Source organism: Macrotis lagotis, chromosome 1, assembly GCF_037893015.1.
Source record: "Macrotis lagotis isolate mMagLag1 chromosome 1, bilby.v1.9.chrom.fasta, whole genome shotgun sequence".
Classification (NCBI taxonomy): Eukaryota; Metazoa; Chordata; class Mammalia; order Peramelemorphia; family Peramelidae; genus Macrotis; species Macrotis lagotis.
The window spans coordinates 775807002-775828645 of NC_133658.1; the positions used below are offsets into that span (position 1 = coordinate 775807002).

The window sequence follows — 21644 nt, forward strand, 5'->3', positions numbered from 1 at the left end:
AGATTAGGTGGTAATTTAAATAATTGTTTACCAAAAATGATATCAGTTTTATACCATTAATTCTGGTTTTACATTGCAATTCAACATGGAATTAAAAATAGATCCAATAGCATATTCAGACTTGGAAAGTAAAAAAAATCCCAGGAAAGTAGTCATCCATTTAGAATTAAAGGACCCAGAGCTGGAAGGGAATTTAGAAATTATCTAGTTCATCATAATCATTTTATAGTTGAGGAAACCAACACCTCATGAGTGAAGTGACTTGTTCTAGCTCACTCAACCTGAAATCTCTGGCTCAACCCCAGAGCTATTCCCATTAGACTATTTTCCCAACATTAAAAAGACAAAATGACAATGAATCCCTAAGGAGTCACTAACTAAATGGATTCAATCTCTCTGTGTGTATGTGTATATGTATGTATGTATGTATGTGTATGTGTGTGCAATGAATGAAAGAATGTGCATAAATGGCCAATGCACTGTGAATGGTTGCTTAAGCTTGTGATTAAATTACAAGAATGGTGATTTCTGTTTTTTTTGTTTCCAATTTCAGTTGGAACCAGACTGATTCTGCAATGTCAGCAGTAGAACATTGAGTTTTCCTTTTGCTTTTGAAAAACCTTCAGAATAATGTTGGAAAATGAAGTAAAGCAAAGAATGGACAGACAATTGGAGGGTTTGTATTAAAACAACCTTCATATTCTATCTACTAATGAAACTAGAAGACTAAATGAAATTGAATGGGAAGATGAAACACAGGTTCTTGGGGATATATATAAAAGACCTAAGGAGTATAGATATAGATTTAGGATGAGGAGAGGTCATAATGCATATACAAAACAACCTCTTCATATTTAAGATAAGAAAATTGAGGTATAGAGAAGTTAATTGACTTGCTCAGAGTGAGACATATAGTAAATGCTTGTAACAGGATTTGAATCCAGGTCTTCTTGACTCAAGTCTAGCATTTTACTCAATACATTAGACTCCTGAAGTGGGCAAAGCTGGTTTTTATCACAATTGTTCAAAAGCAACAATAATCAATTAATGGAACACTTAGCTATCTTGTATTGTAATGTTCATTTTAATCTTTTGAAAAATATTTCAATTAAGATAAATATAATCTATGTGCAAACATTATGAAGAATTTGAGAAGGAAATGGACTGTTTTTTAAAGAACTTGATAAGATGTAAATTAATATATTCTAATATCAAGTAACTTAAGTGCAAATGTAGATATATAGAAGGAGAGTTAAAAATAGTTGGAATAAATGATCCTAGAGTTCAAAACGAGAAGACCAAAGATCACAGACTGTCCATAAACTTCATTCCCATACATTATGAATATTTTCTTTAAGAAGAGAGCTAGGCTAATATGGAAATATGTTTAACATGATTGTACATGTATAACCTATATCAGATTACTTGATGTCATGGGGAGGGAGAAAAATGTGGAACTCAAAATTTTACAAAAAATGATTGTTGAAAACTATCTTTTTCATATAATTGGAAAAAATAGAAGGAAAAATCAAAAGAGTCAGGAGGTGTCCAATATAAGAAGAAGTATCAAATAATATCATAGAAGAGCAATCATTATAATTTAACCAATAGGAAATGGCTGGATAGTAATATCATAGTGATTTCCAGGTCATTGTCTGTATACAGTCAGACCACTGATTTGTTAGCATAAAGATAAAAATAAATATCAGAAAAATATTGATACTTTTTTTCATTTGCAGCCGTTATAATCTAACCTGTTCAAATAAGTTGTTGACAGCAAAAAAATAGGAAATGAATAAAAGAACTGACATTGACAGAAAAAATGGGAAGAAAAGTTGGACAGGATAAGCATTCATAGGATGTTTGTACTGGAGTAGCACTATTTTAAGATCACTAAAAGATCTCAAGATATCTTAAGATAGAAAAGCATAAAACATTTGGAAAATTAAAAAGAACACCATTGATACAAAAATGCTGAGGAAATATCAATGAATATTCAACAGTATGTCTATTTTTTCCATTTCCACATAATTTTTATGAGAATAATCTCTGTATACATGGAGGGTCATAATTTATGAAAAACTGAGAGAACATATATACGCTTTCACAAATGTTCTTTAGGTGGTACATCTTTACAGTCATAAAAATGAATGAAATAGAAAGAGGGTATAAGGAATCCTCTATACTTTTCTTTCTTTCTTTCTTTCTTTCTTTCTTTCTTTCTTTCTTTCTTTCTTTCTTTCTTTCTTTCTTTCTTTCTTTTTTTGCAAAGCAAATGGGGTTAAGTGGCTTGCCCAAGGCCACACAACTAGGTAATTATTAAATGTCTGAGGCTGGATTTGAACTCAGGTACTCCTGACTCCAGGGCCGGTACTCTATCCACTGCGCCACCTAGCTGCCCCAATGCTTATTTCTTGACTCTTAAAAAAATCATCTGATGATAAATCCAACCAAAAGCTAAATAAGAAAAACCTCAACGAAATGAATTCAATTTGAATATAGAAGCATACTTTTTTCCTCAGTGGTCCCGGGTATCTTTACAAAGACTAAGCATATAATAGTACATAAAATTTTTATAGTTAAGAGCATAAATATTAGTAACACTCTTTTCAGATCACAAGTAATAAAATTATATTTAATAAGGGATCATGGAAATATAATTAAAAAATAATTGGATATCAAGCAACCTAATCCTCAAGAATGAGTGGGTTAAAGAACAAATCATAGTAACAATAATTTCACTGAAGAGAACAACAATAATTAGACAACTTATCAAAGCCTATGGAATATAGGAAAAGCAATAATCAGAGGAAAATTTATATCTCTGATGGGTTACATCAATAAAATAGAGAAAGTAGACTAAAGAAGTGGTTATGCAACTAAAAAGAACAGACTACAGGGGCGGCTAGGTGGTGCAGTGAAAAGAGTACTGGCCCTGGAGTCAGGAGTACCTGAGTTCAAGTAGGGCCTCATATACTTAATAATTACCTAGCTGTGTGGCCTTGGGCAAGCCACTTGACCCCATTGCCTTGCAAAAATCTAAAAAAAAAAGAACAAACTACAAATCTCCAATTAAATACTAAATTAGAAATACTAAAATTTAAAGGTGAGATTAATAAAATTGAGAGGAAAAATCATTGAATTAATAAATAAAAGTAATTATAGTTATTTTGTCTAATTCTATGTCAATGAACAACAATTTACGTGAAATGGAAGAATATTTACAAAAATATATATTGCTAGATTAGAAGAAGCAGAGTATCTAACTAAATAATTAGAAAAAAGAAATTGAATAGTTTATAAATTAACTTGCTAAGAAAAATCTATATGAATTTATTAGTGAGTTCTAGCAATCATTTAAAGAACAACTAATTCCAATATTAACCAAATTATTTGGAATAATAGACCAAGGAGGGATTCTATCAAATTTCTTTTAATAAAACAAATATGATGCTAATGAACCAGGAAGAGGAAAAACAGAGAAAGACATTATAGATCAATTTCATTAATGATATGGATGCAAAAATTCTAAATGAAATACTAGCTAAAAGGTTATAATGATATGTTATAAAGATTATACATTATGGCCAAGTGGATTTGATATTAGAAATGTATCAATTTCTTAACATAAGGAAAATTATTAACATATTTGATTATATCATAACAAAAAATTTTAGAATCATGATTATATCAATGATGCATAAAAAGCTTTTGATAAAATACAACACTTATTTCTATTAAAAACACTTGAAAGTGGAGGTATAATTGGATTTTTCCTTAAGCTGAGAAACATTTATCCCAAACTACCAGAAAGCATTATTTATAAGGAGATTAATTCGAAGCCTTCCAGTAAAATCAGTATGAAACAAGGATGCTCAGTGCCACCAAAATTTTTTATTGATAATTTCTCAAATATTACTTAAATTATTAAATTTATTGGCATATACTTGGGCAAAATAACTCCTTATAATTAATTTTACCTTCATTAGTGACATATTCACCTTTCTCATTTTTTAAACTGATAATTTGGCCTCTCTTTTTTATTTTATTTTTTCTTTGGTCTCTTTTTAAAAAATCAAATTAGCCAAATACTTGGAAATTGGAACAATTAAACAATCTAATCTTAAAGAATAAGTGTATTAAAGAGCAAATCATAGGGACAAATGATTGAAGGGTAAAGTACAGATGTTGGAAGGGATGTGGAAAAATTGGGACACTGAGTCATTGATGGTGAATGAATCCCTTCATCTACCTTTTCCATTTCAAATGATCTTTGTCTTTATATCCTTTATAGGTGGTGCAGAGGAGAGGAGAGAGTTCTAGGGCTATTATGGAGAGCAATCTAGAATTATACCCAAAGAGTTATTAAACTGCTAGGTCTAATTCCAAAGATGATTAGGGAAAAAGGAAAATACTTATACCAGTTCTCTTTGTGATGGCAAAGAACTGGAAATCATGGGGATGGTCAACAATTGGGGAATGATTGAACTTGCTGTTGCAAATAAATGTGATGGTAGCACTATTGTGCTATAAAAATGATGAACTCGATGATCTTAGAAAAAAATTATGAATAGACTTGAACAAAATAATGAAAAGTGAAATAAGAACCAAGAGAACATTGTATACAGTAAAAGCAATATATATATATATATATATATATGTATGTATATACATATTAGGTTTTTGTAAGGCAAATGGGGTTAAGTGGCTTGCCCAAGGCCACACAGCTAGGTAATTATAAAGTGTTTGAGACTGGATTTGAACCCAGGTACTCCTGACTACAGGGCCGGTGCTTTATCCACTACACCACCTAGCTGCCCCAAAACAATATTTTTTAAGAATAATTGAGAAATAAGACAGTTTGATTATTATAAATACCTAAATTATATATATATATATACATATACATATACATATACATATATATATATATATATATGTCCTATAAAGGACATTTGGATGAAGATTCTATCTGCCTTCAGGGAAAGAACTGATAAAGAGAAGTATAAATAAAGTAATTTCACATATATATATATATTATATATATATTTATGTGTAATGTAGCCATATCTAGGGTAGCAGAGAAATAGAAAAAAAGAAATTTATATGATAACTTTATTATATATTTTAAAGGAATAGTAAGTTGTATATCATAGATTTGTAGTTTCATGTAAAATCATCTTTTTAATTATATTAAGTTATAGAAACACTTGTTTTATTCCACAAATTAAAAATAAAATAAATGAAATAAAAAAACAACCTATTTGGTAGAGAAAAAGCCTTTCTTTTAATAAAGTATCCCTTAACTCATTTTAATATTACACAAAATGATTTGAAAGATATAAGAAGAGAGCTAATTTGGTGACCTTGATTATAATTATCAAGGAAGACATGAATTATAAAAAAATATATTGCAGAGCCTCCTAGATGGTATACATAATCATTTAAAAGAATTTGGCGTAACCTTTTTTATGCAGGAAAAAACTAAATAAAGAATTTCTACTTTCCTGATTCTACTTTGCACTTGAATGGATGACATATGGAATGATTCATCAGTACACACATATTTTGCCCAGATATTGAAGATGAACAAAGGATTTAACCAGAACTAAATAAGACAGATTAACTTTGAAAAATTGTCTGATTATCTTAATTATCACAAGCTTTTCCCTGAAACAAAGGGCTACTTTTTAAACATAGGTAATCTTAGTGTAATACTCCATGACTTGGTATCTTAGAATATCATAGTCTCTGAAGAATCAAATCTTAGGTTCACCCAAAGGGCAATGGACAATGTCTATTGGGTAGTCATGAGACATATATTAACACTAAACAATTGCACAATAAAAATGGTATAATAAATCTGAGAGCTATATTATTGGGAAAGGAAGTTGAATAAATGACATGAGCAAGGGAAAAGTGATTGATGGTCCATGTGTATATACCCATTTCTCATTTCCCTGGCTGCTAAGTTCCATACCCTCTAAAGTTGTATTCCTTCTACTCTGTATTTAACTTGTATGCTCTGATTATATAATTATCTCCCTGATTAGATTGTAAGCTTCATAAGAGCAGGGACTAGTTTTACTTGTTTTTCATTCTATCCCAAAGGTTTACCACAGTGCCTAGAGTAAACAGTAAATGCTTTATAAAAGCAAAATGTCTGATTAATTGATACATGTAATGTCAAGGATCTAGAGGAAGACCACTACAATGATGAATGGATACATGGTAGAAAATTAATGGGAAGATGAGGATAAGAAAAACACAGAATAGGTTGGTATGGGGATAGGATCTGCACTGTTGGACAGTGAACCCCTATGTTTGTAATCACAGCTTCATCAAAGTATTAAATAATGAAAATGCAAATGAAAATCAGAATTGTTTGGAAAAAGTCCTGATTTAAAGGAGTTTCCAAATGGCCTTGAATTAATGGTTTAGAAACAAACAGGAACTAAAGTTCCAGTTTCACCTTATAGCTACAGGAAGACTACCTCCTGACTAAAGTTCCAGTAATGCCTCATGTTTGGGGAAATAAGATCTTTGAATTCCTGCATTAATGCTCATTCTGGTATACCTTACCGCCCCACATACCACGACTGCACAGAGATTCAACTCTTGTCACCCTGCCCCAATCACTGAACACTCAGGAATCAATTTTCTTCCTATTTCCCTGAGAAAAGCAAGATTATCTGTTATGAACCCATTCATCTACCTTCTTCCTTTCAAACTATCTTTATCTTTATGTCCTTTATAGGTAGAGTAGAGGACAGAATTCTGGGGCTAAAGTCAGGAAGACTTTATTTTGTTATTATTCAAGTCATTTTTTCAATCATGTCTAACTCTTTGTGACCCCTTTTGACTTTTACTTGGCAAAGATACTGGAGTGGTTTATCATTTCCTTTGCCACTTCATTTTACAGATGAAACAGGAGTAAATGACTTGTCCAGTGTAAGTGTCTGAGGCCAGATTTGAACTCAGGAAGATGAGTCCTCCTGACTTGAGGCCCAATGTTCTATCCATTGTGCCACTTAGTCTGAGCCTAAATCTAGTTTCAAACATTTACTAGCTGTGAGACCCTGGACAAACCACTTAATCCTGATTGCCTCAGTTTCCTTATCTGTTAAATGATCTGGAAAAGCAAATGGCAAACCATTCCAGTAATTTTGATAAGAATATCCAAATGCAGGGGCAGCTAGATGACACAGTAGTTAGAGTATCAGCCCTGGAGTCAGGAGGACCTGAGTTCAAATTTGATCTTAGACACTTAATAACTACCTATGTGACCTTGGGCAAGTCACTTAACCCTTACAAAAACCAAAAAAAATTATGTCAAAATTATGTCAAGAATATCCAAATGCAGTTACAGAGAGTTGTACAGCACTGAATTGGCTGAACAACAACTTGCCCTTGCCCCTTCTCTCAGGGTAAGAGTTATCTCTTTGCTTTTTTCTCCTGCCTCATCAATCTATTTTCACCTGCCTCCTTCAGAATCTTACTCTTTTAATCACCTCATTTTCTTAATTCTTAAATCTCTCTTGCTCACCACTTCCTTTCTCCCTTCCTTCAAATATGCTCTGTCTTTCCTCTTTTGAAAAACCTTTCTTTGATCTACTTTCTTTTCTGGCTACTAACCCATTCTCATTCCTCTTACTGACAAAAATATTTTATGAATAGACTATGCTTCCTGCCTTAACATCAAGAATCACTTTCAGCACCTAATATCTGGCTTCTCTTCTCATCTCTCTATTGAAACCACTTCCCTAATTTCTTTAAACTAAAGCCTTTTCCTTAATCTCTCAGTAGCAATGACTCCTCTTCTGACTCAAAATTTGTCCTTTGGCACTAAAACTGGTCCTTCTTCTTGCTAACTTTTCTCTTCTCCAATTCTCACTTTTTTGTTTTGAAGTTTAATTCCCAACTATACATTCCCTTTCTCATTGAATTCTTTCCATAGAATTATCATTCAGTCTCACAATTCCAGACACTAGCTTTGATTGTTCTTCTGAATAGAAGACCCATACCTTTAATATCTTCATCTGTTTGCTCAAAATTTCTACTCAGATATTCAACTTACTATGTTTAGAACCACATATTCAACATGACACAGGAAAGATCTTTCCAGTCACCCAGGCTGAAAACTTTGTTTGACTCCTTCTTCTCCTTTGTTTAAGATATCCAATCATTAACCCAAAATCCTTTAGATATTCTTATGATTGATGATGGGAATTTTCAAGCTGGCTAGTGAAAGTGAATAAGTTTTGGGAGTGAACAAATACTTGGATTTTTTTTCCTCAATCAGGAAATCCCCAGGTTGTCATTGTTACTGGGTCATGAAAGAATGCTTTGTTCTTTGTTCAGGCAAACTTCATTAGAATACAAAGAGAACCGTCAAGAAATGTGAAACCGAAAAATCATTGAATCCTAGAGCTAGGCAGATAATTTTTTCTGACATGTTCAATCAATAAATGAGGAAACTCAGATTTAAAAAGGAAAAGACTTTGCCAAAGATCAAGAAATTACTGTCAGAGCTGTGACTACAATCACAAATCCCTGTCTTCTAGTTCTATATCCCCCCCATATATCTTAGTATGGGCCAGTTTTTAGAAATCATCTGTTCTATCCCATTGGCTCTCACCAAATAATATGTCAAGAAGTCACAAAAGTTGCTTTCCTCTAGAGACATGTTAAACAACCTTTAGCTTAACCCAACCACTAGACTTCAGGGAACTACGTCATGATCTGCTTGCACTTAAAGAGTTGTTTTTGTCATTGAAACAATGATGCATACTATCCAAATCAATGATTTCAGAATGTGAGAACCTCATGGAGAAGGACAAGAATGTCAAGAATTTTTATTCTTCCATCATTATCTCACTAGAACATAGTGACTTTATCTTATACCCAAAAGATAGGTAAGGAGAGAAGTGGGGATGGTTTTAGTTGAATGATGGAGAGGTAGTTAACAGGAAATGTTAACAGGATTCCATTTCCATATCAAATATTCCTCATTTTCTGTCAGGAAAACTTTCAAATATATGAAAATTCTAGAAGTCATGGATGGAACAATTTAAGAAAAGTTAATATCACTAGGAAAAATCTTGTAGTCAAGCTAGTTAAACATGTCTTCCTGAAATCTCCTTATGAGAAAGTATTTTTATTTTTGCAAGGCAATGGGGTTAAGTGACTTCCCCAGGGTCACACAGCTAGGTAATTATTAAGTGTCTCAGGCCAGATACTGCACCACCTAGCTTCCCTGAGATAATATTTCTTAAGGGCTTTATAGTAAGAATATTAGTAGTCTACAACATATCAATGGGTTGTGCTGCAAATATTCATTTTTGTGTCATTTGTTTGAAATGTAGAGCAAATTTTCTTAAAGAAACAATTTCTTTATAATGGGATATTATAAAGAACTATATGAAATTAAGCCACAGAAGGATATTTATGAGAATATTGAACCATGCTTTAACTTAGGGTCTTATATTCTATTAGAGGAAAACTGCATGTACATAGATAAGTAATTATATGTGATGTAAATACACAGTAATATGGGGGTGAGGTGGGGATAGTGCACTCATTTCCAGAAATCAGCATGAAAAAAAGAAAAAAAAGAAATCAGCATGGACTCATGTACAGAGAAAATTGACCTTTGACTAGAGTTAGATATTCAGAAGGCATAAATAAAAAAAAGATATCATTGGGGGTGGAAATTAAGAAAGAACTATGCCAAGTGGCATAGACATGAAATGCAATATCATGTGTTGCTGACAAAAGGGAGATTAGTTTGGAAGAAATATTGAGTCTATGAGGGGGAATAATATACAAAAAATCTGAAAAAAGAGGTTGGAGTTAGATTGGGAAGGACTTTAAATATCAAACAGAGGAGTTTGTATTTTCTCCTAAGGGCAAGAAAGATACATTGAAATTCTTGAACATGGGACAGATCACATTTAGAAGAAATATGTTTGACAGTTGTATGGAAGATGGATTGTAGATAGACTAGATAGAAAGATGGATAGACAGACAGAGAGATAGATACAGACAACTAGCTAGCTAGCTAGTTAGTTAGGAGATGGGAGATAGAAGTATATTGAAGATAGACTTAAGTCAAGAAGACCATTAGGGAGGCAACTTGTAGTCAGTCATAAGAGATGATGAGGGTGATGGTTGTGTGGGAAGAGAGAAAGAAACAGATATAAGTGAAATTAGGTCAGTATGCCTTCTCTCATTAACTTCCAAACTCAACATTATGCCCCAATTCACCCCTTTCTATGCAGATTAAACCTCTTAACATTTACTGAGAAGACCGAAGTTTCCAGATACAACTTCCTTCAGATCCCTTCCCTCACAGTGAAAAAAATATGCCTTCACCTATGCTGTCCCCTGGGTTCAGGGGAAGTTAAGGCCATACTTACCCTTGGGTGTATGAGAGATAATATATTAAGGAGCCCTACTCAAACTCTACTCAGTATTGTCAGTTTGTTATAATTCTATAAAGTGAAATGATTGTTAGCAATTATTTTATTATACTCATTTAATAATATACATTTAGTCAATCATCAAATAATAGACATAAGAAAAAATGTCTTAATCTATATTTTGTATAACTCGCATAGGAATATAGGCCTCTTTGGGCCCCTGTATTAGAATTCAAACTTTAATGTAATATTTACCACTTGTTTACTGGCTAAGGAGCTTACTTGTGTAGGAATGCTGACATGGATATATCCATTCTATTTTGCTCAAATTCTATTACCAAACCAAGCATGGGTGGCATGCACAGAAAATTCCTCCTTATTTGTTCTTGTAACATATGTATATATGATTATATCATCTCCACTTGCCCAACCCCATCCATCTTATGACTACCTACTCAGCAGAGATATTTACTGCTTCACCCAACTTGTGACCCTGCTGACATACCATTTTATGTGTCATATATCAACCAATGGGAATCTATAATTTGTATAGCCTCTTTTGAATGTTCAGGCAATAGATCTGACATCAAGTCTTATAAGGCATTGGAAAGAGGAGGTACCTTAGACCATGAGGAAGGTCTGGGTCTACTTCATTAGAGACTGTCAGGTCCCTTTAATAAAGTGCTTTGGCTCATAGCTCTGCCTCAGTTTCTCTTTTAGTTATTTGATGTTTTTTGTCCCTATAGATCCTTCATATCAGTCCTTTCATCTCTCTTAGAACTTTTTCTAATAATATCTCATCCCTTACTATTTGTCTCTTCCTCCCCCTCATAGACTCAATATTTCTTCCAAACTAATCTCCCTTTTGTCAGCAACACATGACATTGCCTTTCATGTCTATGCCACTTGGCATAGTTCTCTCTTAATTTCCACCCCCAATGATATCCTTTTTTTATTTCTGCCTTCTGAATATCTAACTCTAGTCAAAGGTCAATTTTCTCTGTACATGAGTCCATGCTGATTTCTTTTTTTTCTTTTTTTATACTGATTTCTTGAGACTCTTTTCTTTCTTTCTTTCTTTCTTTCTTTCTTTCTTTCTTTCTTTCTTTCTTTCTTTCTCTCCTTCCTTCCTTCCTTCCTTCCTTCCTTCCTTCCTTCCTTCCTTCCTTCCTTCCTTCCTTCCTTCCTTCCTTTCTTTCTTTCTTTCTTTCTTTCTTTCTTTCTTTCTTTTTTGCAAGGCATTGGGGTACAGTGGCTTACCAAAGGCCACACAGCTAGGTAATTATTGTTTCTGAGGCCAGATTTGAACTCAGGTACTCCTGACTCCAGGGCCGGTGCTCTATCCACTGTGCCACCTAGCCACCACTCTTTCTGTCTTTAATATGCTCATCTTCTCATCCTAAAAAACAAAATGAAAGAATCCCTTCTATTGACTTTTATTTTACCTCATTATTGATCTTATTAGTTCCTCCCTTTATTGACTGACACAGAAAGAAGACTGAAGAGATGTTAGAGCAGAAGAACCAGAGGAGAAGAGAGAAGAGAATTTCAAGAGGAAGAGATGATAAGCCCTGGGAAATATTTCTGAAACATCACAAAAAAGGCTGTTGGATTAAGCAATTAAGAAGTAATTAATGATTTTTAAGGGAGTAGTTTTAGTAGGTAAATGGAAAGGAAACCAAATTGCAAGGGTTAAATAGGACATAAGGAGGTAAGAAAATTGAGACAGTAAATGGAAACTACATTTTCTAGAAGTTTACGATTCCTCTCCTCTCCTCTCCTCTCCTCTCCTCTCCTCTCCTCTCCTCTCCTCTCCTCTCCTCTCCTCTCCTCTCCTCTCCTCTCCTCTCCTCTCCTCTCGTAAAGCATTGTGCTGTACTCCAGACAAAGATGAAAAATGGCACATCCCTTATATTCAATATTGTATATAAAAATATCTCACAATTTTCATGCTAAATGGTTAGTAGATACCTATAATGTTTGCATTTTGAAAAGAGATAATCATGATTCTGATTTAGATAGCTGGATTTCCTTGCAACATCCCAATACATCATTAGTGTAAATGTTATTTCCCCTATCTCACAGATAAGTTAAACTCTAAGAAGCAGATGCCTTGCTGAAGGTAATAGGGTTAAGATTTGTCTAAGAAATTATACAACTAGTGGATCATAAAGTCAATATAATAATAAAGATTAATAATAGCAATAACTAACATTTTAATAGTGATTGGTAAGTTCTAATTACTGGGCTAAACACTTTTCAATTATTCTCTCATTTGATATTACCAACAACTCTGAGAAGTAGGTGCTGTTATGATCTCTGTTGATGAGGAAGCTGAATCCTACAGTTAAGTAACTTGCCCAGGGTCACACAGCTTATGAGTTTCTGAGGTCAGATTTGAATTGAGGATTTCTTAACTTCAAGTTCAGTGCTCCATGGACTATGGTGCCATCTAATTCTTCAAGAGTTGAACTCTGGGGCGGCTAGGTGGTGCAGTGGATAGAGCACCGGCCCTGGAGTCAGGAGTACCTGGGTTCAAATCCAGTCTCAGACACTTAATAATTACCCAGCTGTGTGGCCTTGGGAAAGCCACTTAACCCCGTTTGCCTTGCAAAAACCTAAAAAAATGTAGAATAAAACTAATGTGAAATAAAACTTTGTGAGAAATCAAGAAACAATAAAACAAATTCAGTAATGCAGTAAATGCAGTAAAAAGGGAGGCTGTTTTGTTCTAATGTCCCAGTCTTCAAAAAGTCAGGATTTTTTCAATTCCATGTAAAGCATCAGATCTGACTCACTTTTCTTCCCTGCATAGAGCTATGGAGAGAAAGAGCTGAAAGAAGGTGAGAAATGAATCACATCCACTTGTAATATGTATATGTATGTATATATATATACACATATAACATCATATTCAAAGTTATTTGCATGTTGTCTCCCCCATTAGAAATTAAGCTCCTGTTTCTTGCCTTTCTTTGTATCTATCTTTACTGCTTAGCACAGTAGACTATGGACTTAGCCACAGTAGTTACTGAATATCATTGACTATGATGATACGTGGGTTACATCTTATATGCTTAGTATATACGTCCATATATACTTAGGCTCAATGGAAAAGAATGTTGAAATTATAATAATAATAATAATAATAATAGCTAAAATTTATGTACTAGTACGTGCACTATGGACAGTACTAAGCACTTTACAGTTGTTTCATTTGATCCTCTTAATAACCTTATTATCTCCATTTTACAAATGAGGAAACTGGGTTAAACTGCTGTTAAGTAACTTGCCCAGGAATACACAACAAGGTAAGTATCTAAGGTTAGATTTGAGCTTAGAGTCTCCTGATTCTAGGTCTAGCGCTCTATTCACTCTGTTGCTTGGATGCCTAGGTAGTTAGCAATCAGAAGACCTTTGCTTAAATTTGATCTCTGACATTTAGTACTTACTTATAAGTCACTTAATGTTCCTAGACTTCTGTTTTCCTTTTTTTTAAAAGTTTTTTGTAAGGCAAACGGGGTTAAGTGGCTTGCCCAAAGCCACACAGCTGGGTAATTATTAAGTGTCTGAGACTGGATTTGAACCCTGGTACTCCTGACTCTAGGGCTGGTGCTTTATCCACTACGCCACCTAGATGCCCCTATCTGTTTTCCTTTTTTGTAAAATAAGGATTTGATGATTTAGAAAAATTGTACTTGATGACTTGTAATATTCCAATATCTAGTAAGTGATCAATAAATGCTCTAAATCTATGTTCCCATGTTCTCTTTTTTTCCTAAAGAAACTTCTCACCTAAGCTACTTCTGCTCTTCTCAATTTCTTCCCTTATAATCCACAACTTCTTTATTTTTTTTTGTTTTCAAGCAGATTTTCAAGACAATGATATTTAGTGAGTGAATGAATGAGAGAGAGTGTGTGTGTGTGTGTGTGTGTGTGTGTGTGTGTGAAGGGGAGGGCAGAGAGAGAATAGAAGAGTAGGAGAGTCTAGTGATCATTGATGTGTAGCTCCAGATTACATGTATGTCATTTTTCAGTATGCAGGTTATTTTTAAGTAGATGGCTGCCTGAAGTAATGCTTTTTCTTCACTTTTCCAACTGATCTGGATCTCTGAAATCAAGCAGGAATCTTGTATGCTTTGATGTTGCATATATATATATATATATATACATATATATATATATATATATATATATATATGTATATACATACATACTGAACTCACCTGTCTTTGAAGAACAGTAATTCCTTCCCCAGCATTGTCACAGCATCAAAGGAAGAGGTGGAGTCACAGATATCAGGGTCTGATGGCTTGTGGGGAGGGACATGAGGTACATTAGGTTTTTCAGTGACTGCCCTGCGAGATCCTAGGATGCAAAAACAAAATTGGCAAAACAGACTTCTTAAAGAGTCCCTTATGTCCTTTGACTGCAGATATTCAGGATACTTGTATGATTTCTTCATCATTTAGAAAAACACCTTACTCATTTTAGAGAGATGGAACAACTGAGACTCAGAGAAGTTAAATGACTTGTCCAAAATCATAGAGTTAGTTGGTGGGCACTGTGTACTCTAAGAAAAGAGAATTTGATTCCCACTGAGACTCTATTTCAATTAACTATAATGTAGGTTTGTCTAATCTGCTATGGGGAATCAGGTAAGCTGCCATTAGTTGTCTTTTGAAAATCTGCTTATACTCTTATGTTGGTTTTTGCACTTGAGCATTTATTTGGAAGAAATACAAGTTCACTTATATGCAAAAGGTGGGTCTCTGAACATGGCTATAAACATGCATCTTATTTCATTAGGTGAGTTCTGATCTAAGGTTCTAGGGAATGTGAAGCTTTATTCTCTGTCTCTATACTATCATGGTCTAATATTTTTTTATTGTTATGTTTTTTTTTAGTTTTTGCAAGGCAATGGGGTTAAGTGGCTTGCCCAAGGCCACACAGTATGTATTAAGGTATGTATTAAGTGTCTGAGGTCAGATTTGAACTCAGGTACTCCTGACTCCAAGGGCCGGTGCTGTATCTACTGCACCACCTAGCCACCCCCCTAATATGTTTGGGTTTTTTGCAAGGTAATGGGATTAAGTGGCTTGCCCAAGGCCACATGGCTAAGTAATTATTAAGTGTCTGAGGCTGGATTTGAACTCAGATACTCCTGACTCCAGGGCTGGTGCTCTATCCGCTGTGCCACCTAGCTGCCCCCTAATATACTTTTGATAAAAGTTCTCAACTCTAATTACAAATTTAAGAAGACAAAGGTGTTTGCAAAAATGGGAAAAATATGGCTGAGAGAAGGTTAATCTTAATTAATCTATTTAAGTAGTGATTGTCAAAGCTTAAAACCCCCTAGTTGTTGGAAATCAAATGTTATTCCTTCATCAGTCATCTATGCTTGGTGACCAGATGAGTTTAGGGTTAATACCGTATAGTGCCTGGATCCCTTTCACATCATCCTTGGGGAGGCGGAATCCATAGGGATGTTGGTATCTGTAAGTTGGATACATCAGTGCTGAGGGGTCACTAGAATGGGCCAATCCCAATGCATGGCCAAATTCATGGGCAGCAACAGTGAATAAATTGAATCCTAAATGACACAGAAAGAATAAGATTAGTATGGAAATAGATTTATAATTTCAATATCATCATAACAATAATAGGTGATTCTATATTTTAAGATCTGTGAAGCATTATCATAATTCATTTTCATCATCTCTTTATGTTGGGGAATTAAAATTGAACTCAATGTATCTTTCATTGCAATCATTTTGTTTAAGCAAAAGTTTGTTATCATCGATCATAAATTATTCATAAACTATACTTTTCCAGTGTCATTTAAAAAAATTTCCATTTCCATCAGAAAGTGGGAAGTTTAATAATGTTTGACCTGAATCCTTTTCCATACATTTGTACAGATGGGTCCACTAAGGGAAGATGCAAGTTGACTAATGAGGATCAATGGGTGGAAATTACAGGATAATATATGGGAGAAAATTTTCCTAAAAAATGAGAGCAATTCAAAAATAGGATGAGCTACTTTTGGGGATAGTGAATTCCCTGTCACTGAAATTCATTAGATAATCATTGGTCTGAATGACCCCTGAGATCCCTTCTATGTCTATAAGTCTATTCTTCAATTTTGTTTAGATTTAGTTACAGGTCTCTTGCCTTGTTCATTGTGAACAACCCCCATTTTATATATTCCAGTACCAGTAACTCTGTTCCATATCTTCCCCTATATAAGTTTCTGTCTTGTTACCTTGTCCTAATTTTCATATCTTCCAGAGAAGAAACTGGAGAACTTCTAGTAAATCATAGATCACACAGACAAATTCTTCATATATATCAATTGTTGCTTTGTCTGTGCCTTCTTCTCTCAGGCTACCCTGATGCTGTGTTCTATCAAGCTACTGAGATAACTTCTCCTAGACTTAGAACTCCCAGATGTTGATAATCAACCAGAGTTCTGTAACTGGATGTGTCATATTCTCTTGATTCTCCATTCATCAGCTTAGGTCTCTCCTAGACCTATTTAGACTTTCCTGAATCACTTGTCTCATCCTAACAAGACTCTAATTTCCAGGTTCCAAAAATCCCTCATTTGATGCAATCTGTTAATATGCAATAACTAAATCCTAAGGCAAAGAGAGAGGAGCTAAGATAGATTAGTCAATTTTGCTAGTTATTTGTTTTCTGGGTAGAGCATTTAATTTCATCCCATAATATAATCATTTCAACTGCTGGTGTGCAAATTGACTCTACCAATACCCATTCATAACTGTTCTATAATTTATAATCCAAGAGAGCTATCCAGCTCATTAAAAGGTTAAGTGATTTTCCTAGGATTACTAGCTTATTGACTCCAAAGAAAGCTTTCTATCCATTAAGGCACCCTCTACCCTAAGCCATTCCCTCATGCTCTTATAATAATTACTTACTAAATGATTTAATGAAGGACACTAAAATCAATTGAAAAGTAAGATGGAGAGTGGGATCTATGAATTTCCCCATACCTTTAGTTCTGTCTCTTAGAATAAAAACTTAGCCAATTCCTCATTAAAGACACACACATTCTATTCATATTATGGATTGGCCATCCCAAAACTTTTTCTTTCAGACACTTTGGGGAAAATCCTTCCCTTTCAAAACATTATATGTTTTCTTAAGGAGTCAATAGGTATCACCTTCTCCTTTTCTCCTATTTATCCAGAATAGAAACTCCTTCAAAGCAAGGAACAGTTAAGCTTTTTTTTTAAATCTTTCTAGGGTCTAGTAGAATGCTTTGTCTTTTTTTTGTGGTTTGGACCTGTGATTTCATGGGTGTAGGAAACTCCAGGTGATGATAACACTCTATGAATGTGGATAAGCAACTGCTTTTCAACTCAGAGAGATTCCTGGGGCACTGGGATTTCAATGACTTGTCCAGAATGACACAGCCAGTAGATGAGAGGAGTGGAACTTGAATTCAGGTCTTCCTGACTCTGAAGCCTATTGTCTATGCATTCCACAATGCCTTCCTTGCACTTAGTGGGCACTGAATAAAAGTTTGTTGATTTGAGTTGAATTACTTGCAGGTGACAATGGCTGGAGAAGAGACTGTTGCTGCTTCTTTCTAATGGAATATATGGCTTATGCTGAAGTGAAACAGATCAAACAAGGTTTCAGCAGCAAAACTGAGGGCAGAGCTTTCCCCTTATAGGGTTGAATGACCTTTGTGATTTTTGGCTTACTTGTTTTCCTTAGCCTGGTCCCCTAGTTAAAGGGTGGCTTGGACCGTTGAGCCACAGGGTTTCATGTTGGAGGCCCAGGAGAAGGTACAATATTTTCCAGGTTATGGTGAATTGTGCATATATACCATTCGTTCCCATAGTCCACTTCTCAGCATTGTCGAAATGGGTGTCTCCTCCCAGGCCTTCTCCAGGTGCAAATGCATGGGCCAAAGTCCCTCGAGGACCATCAAATGGGTACGAATCCCCATGATCTACCAAACATGAGAAAGATGCCAACAAAATTTAGTATGACATCCCTTGGTTTCAGTTCAACATATTTCACCCAAACCATGCACACAGATCCTGATAAAATAGAATCATTGTATACTGTATAAATTGTATTTCAGTATAATAGACACTAGAAAAAGTGATAAAGAAGATTAATACCATGTCACAAAAGAATATAAAAGCTTAATTCTCCCTTCTTTCAGTAAGAGAAAGCTTCTTGAGTTTTCAAGGTAAAGTAAAAAAAGCATTAGGATGGATAATGCATTCTTGGTGGCTCCCACAATAAGATAAACCAATATCCATGGTCAAATTTAGGAATTTGAGACTAGGTAAATTTCTTACTTTGTGTCTGAGAATTCCTAGTTTCCTTTAAAGGTCAAATCTTATCTTCTTCATCATGCCTATTCTGATCCCACCAAGAATTTGTATTTCTCCCTCTTTTTCACCCTACTTCTCCCCAGTTACAGTTAATTTAAAATGGATATCAAGAGCAGCCTAATGGTCAAAAGCAGTCATGAAAGGGCTTCTTAGAGGCGTATATGAAAGAATAGTTAAGAAGTTTGGGCCTTAATGATGGTGATAATGGTGATGATGAGCCTTGAGGAATCATTAAGTATTTGAATCTCAGGTTTTTTCTTGAGTACTGGTTAGTATTAGAATGGATTGTTTCTTTTTTTTTTTCTCACTTGCCTGCCTTGTCTAAGTCACTGACTGGCCAAAGTGCATGGCCCATGAAAATCACATCATTAGTGAACTCTGGACATGACTTGAGTCAGCAAGAATGTGAGAGGAAGACAGGCAGTGGGAAAGAAAGGAGCAAGAAAAAAAGGAGGTATAAATTCACAGATCAGGTATAGTAGTTTCTTTCTTTAGGTCATACATGTAGAGTCAAGCAAGACATTTCCACAAAAGTCATAGAATTAAGAAACCCTTAAGAAAAATAAAGTTTAAAAAAGTATGCTTCAATCTGTATTCAGATTCTTTCTTTCATCAAAAGTCCTTCAGAGTTGTCTTGGATAATTGTATTGCAGAGAATGTTTAAGTCATTCACAGATCATCATGTTACAATATTGCTATTATTTTGTACATAGTATATTTTCTTTTAAGTCAGCTGACTTAACTTCCTGGTTTGTCTGAGAGCATCCTGCTCATCATTTCCCAAAGCAGAATACTATTTCATCATAATCATATGTGACAATTTGTTCAGTCATTCCCCAATTGATGGGCATTCCCTCAATTTCCATCTCCTTGCCACCAGAAAAGAGCTTCTGTAAAATATTTTTGGATATATATATAGGTCCTTTTCCTTTTTTGTTTTTCATCTCTTTTGGAATATAGACCTAAGGGTGGCATTCTGGTATAGTAGTCTCTATTGAAAAGGAAGAATAAAATCAAGTAGGTCTTAGTATAAAGGTCAAGGATAAGCATTAAAATTAAATGATAAATGATCTATTCAAATCAATTTGGAGGACCAAAACTTTCTGAGAACTGTTTAAGCTGTAACTTCTGGTTCAAATAGTGCATAGGTAGCAATTATGGTAATTTTTTTTGTAACCTGGGTCTCCACTGATCAAATCTCATTATGAATAGAATGAACTGAATGACTTCATTCAAAGTCACCCAAGGATGGACTAGTATGCTGGTTATGGACAGAGCATAAAAAAGAAATGTTACCTCCAATTTCAAATGAGATCATGATATCTGCTTCTCCTGTGTTTTGTTTAACAAAATTCAGAGGGACAGCATTACTCCAAGCCTGTAAGGCCATATCTACTGCCTTGTCAACTTCAGCATGGCTCATTGAGGATGTGTATTTTGAGATTCTGTACAAATAAAAAGAAAATGTTTTCCATTTTTATGAATCATTAATAATGAGACAATCATATTTTTAAATTTAAAAAAACAAATTTTTCTTGTTTAGACCTTATTTTAAGAAAGTATTTTTTATTATTGATTAAATAAAATATTCTAGAAAACTGACAGACTAAAATGGAGAACTGAGATAAAAGGTGAGAAAACAAAGGACTTAAGAACATTCTTCTTTAATTTAATGAATATTAATAATTAATAATTTCCAGAATAAAACAAGCATTTCCATAGCATAGTATAGAAAAAAGATGATTACATATGAAACTGCAAGTACATTATGTACAACTTGCTATTCCTTTTAAATACATAATCTTTTAATACATAATCCTTTTAAATACATAATCTTTTAAATACATTTCTTGAAAATAAAAGATAAAAAAGGTATGAACACTGTCAAATAGAGAGATAAGGAACTTAGACTAAATATTCTATGGCAAAACAATGTGGACATAAGAAATAGAATTTAGAGTTGGAAGGACCCTTAGTTAAACCTCTTCATTTTACAGAGGAGGGAGGGTCAATTGAGAACCAGGGCCAATTGCTGTTAACATACTTAGGTGTATTGTTTATCTCTGGAAAGAGTCCAAGCTGAAAGGGATTCAGATCTAGATTTTTAAAAAAGATGGTAACTATCTCTAGGGAGGAGGGAAGGGGGAGGAAAAAAAGCAAAAAATGCATGATAACTTTATTATGTATTTAAAAGGAATAGCAAGTTGTATATAATGTTTTTTGCAGTTTCATATGTAATCATCTTTTTTTTCTATACTATGCTATGGAAATGCTTGTTTTATTCTGGAAATTAAATGAACAAGCAAAAAAAAGTTGGACTAGATGAGCTAATGACACTGATAGGTACAATTGTGTAGAGCTAAGGGTCTCTTTTTTAAAGACCAATAATAGATGGAGAAAGCAGTAATGAGACTTTATAAGTCAGAGTGTAAGGACTGCTGTTTGCATAATTTCAAATTGCTTTCCAAAATGATTATTTTGATACATGTTTCCTTTTGTTTTTGAAGTTTTTGCAAGGCAATGGGATTAAGTGGCTTGCCCAAGGTTACACAGCCAGGTAATTATTAAGTGTCTGAGGTCAAATTTGAACTCAGGTCCTCCTGATCCCAGAGCCAGAGCTCTATTCACTGCCACCTAGCTGCCCCCGATGCATGTTTCTACCAACTTTCTACTGATTTTCTATTTTCCCACAACCTCTCCACATGGATTATTTCCATTTTTGATATCTTGTCAATTTGCTGAGTATGAGGTGAAACTTCAGGGTTGTTTGGGTTTGCATTTAATTTTCTATTAAAGATTTGGAAGGACATCTAGGTGGCGCAGTGGATAGAGCACCAGCCCT

At 34.3% G+C, this 21644-nt stretch overlaps 1 protein-coding gene across 1 annotated transcript in view; it reads right to left on the reverse strand.

The window, feature by feature from the left end:
• MMP20 (matrix metallopeptidase 20) overlaps window positions 1-21644 on the reverse strand; it is a 51428-nt gene that overhangs the window by 18700 nt on the left and 11084 nt on the right. Inside the window, exons 3-6 of the mRNA XM_074188147.1 lie at window positions 20099-20247; window positions 18283-18408; window positions 15853-16014; window positions 14648-14789 (exon numbers count right to left, since the gene is read on the reverse strand). Coding sequence (XP_074044248.1) covers window positions 14648-14789; window positions 15853-16014; window positions 18283-18408; window positions 20099-20247 — 579 coding nt within the window. The remainder of the gene's footprint in view (window positions 1-14647; window positions 14790-15852; window positions 16015-18282; window positions 18409-20098; window positions 20248-21644) is intronic.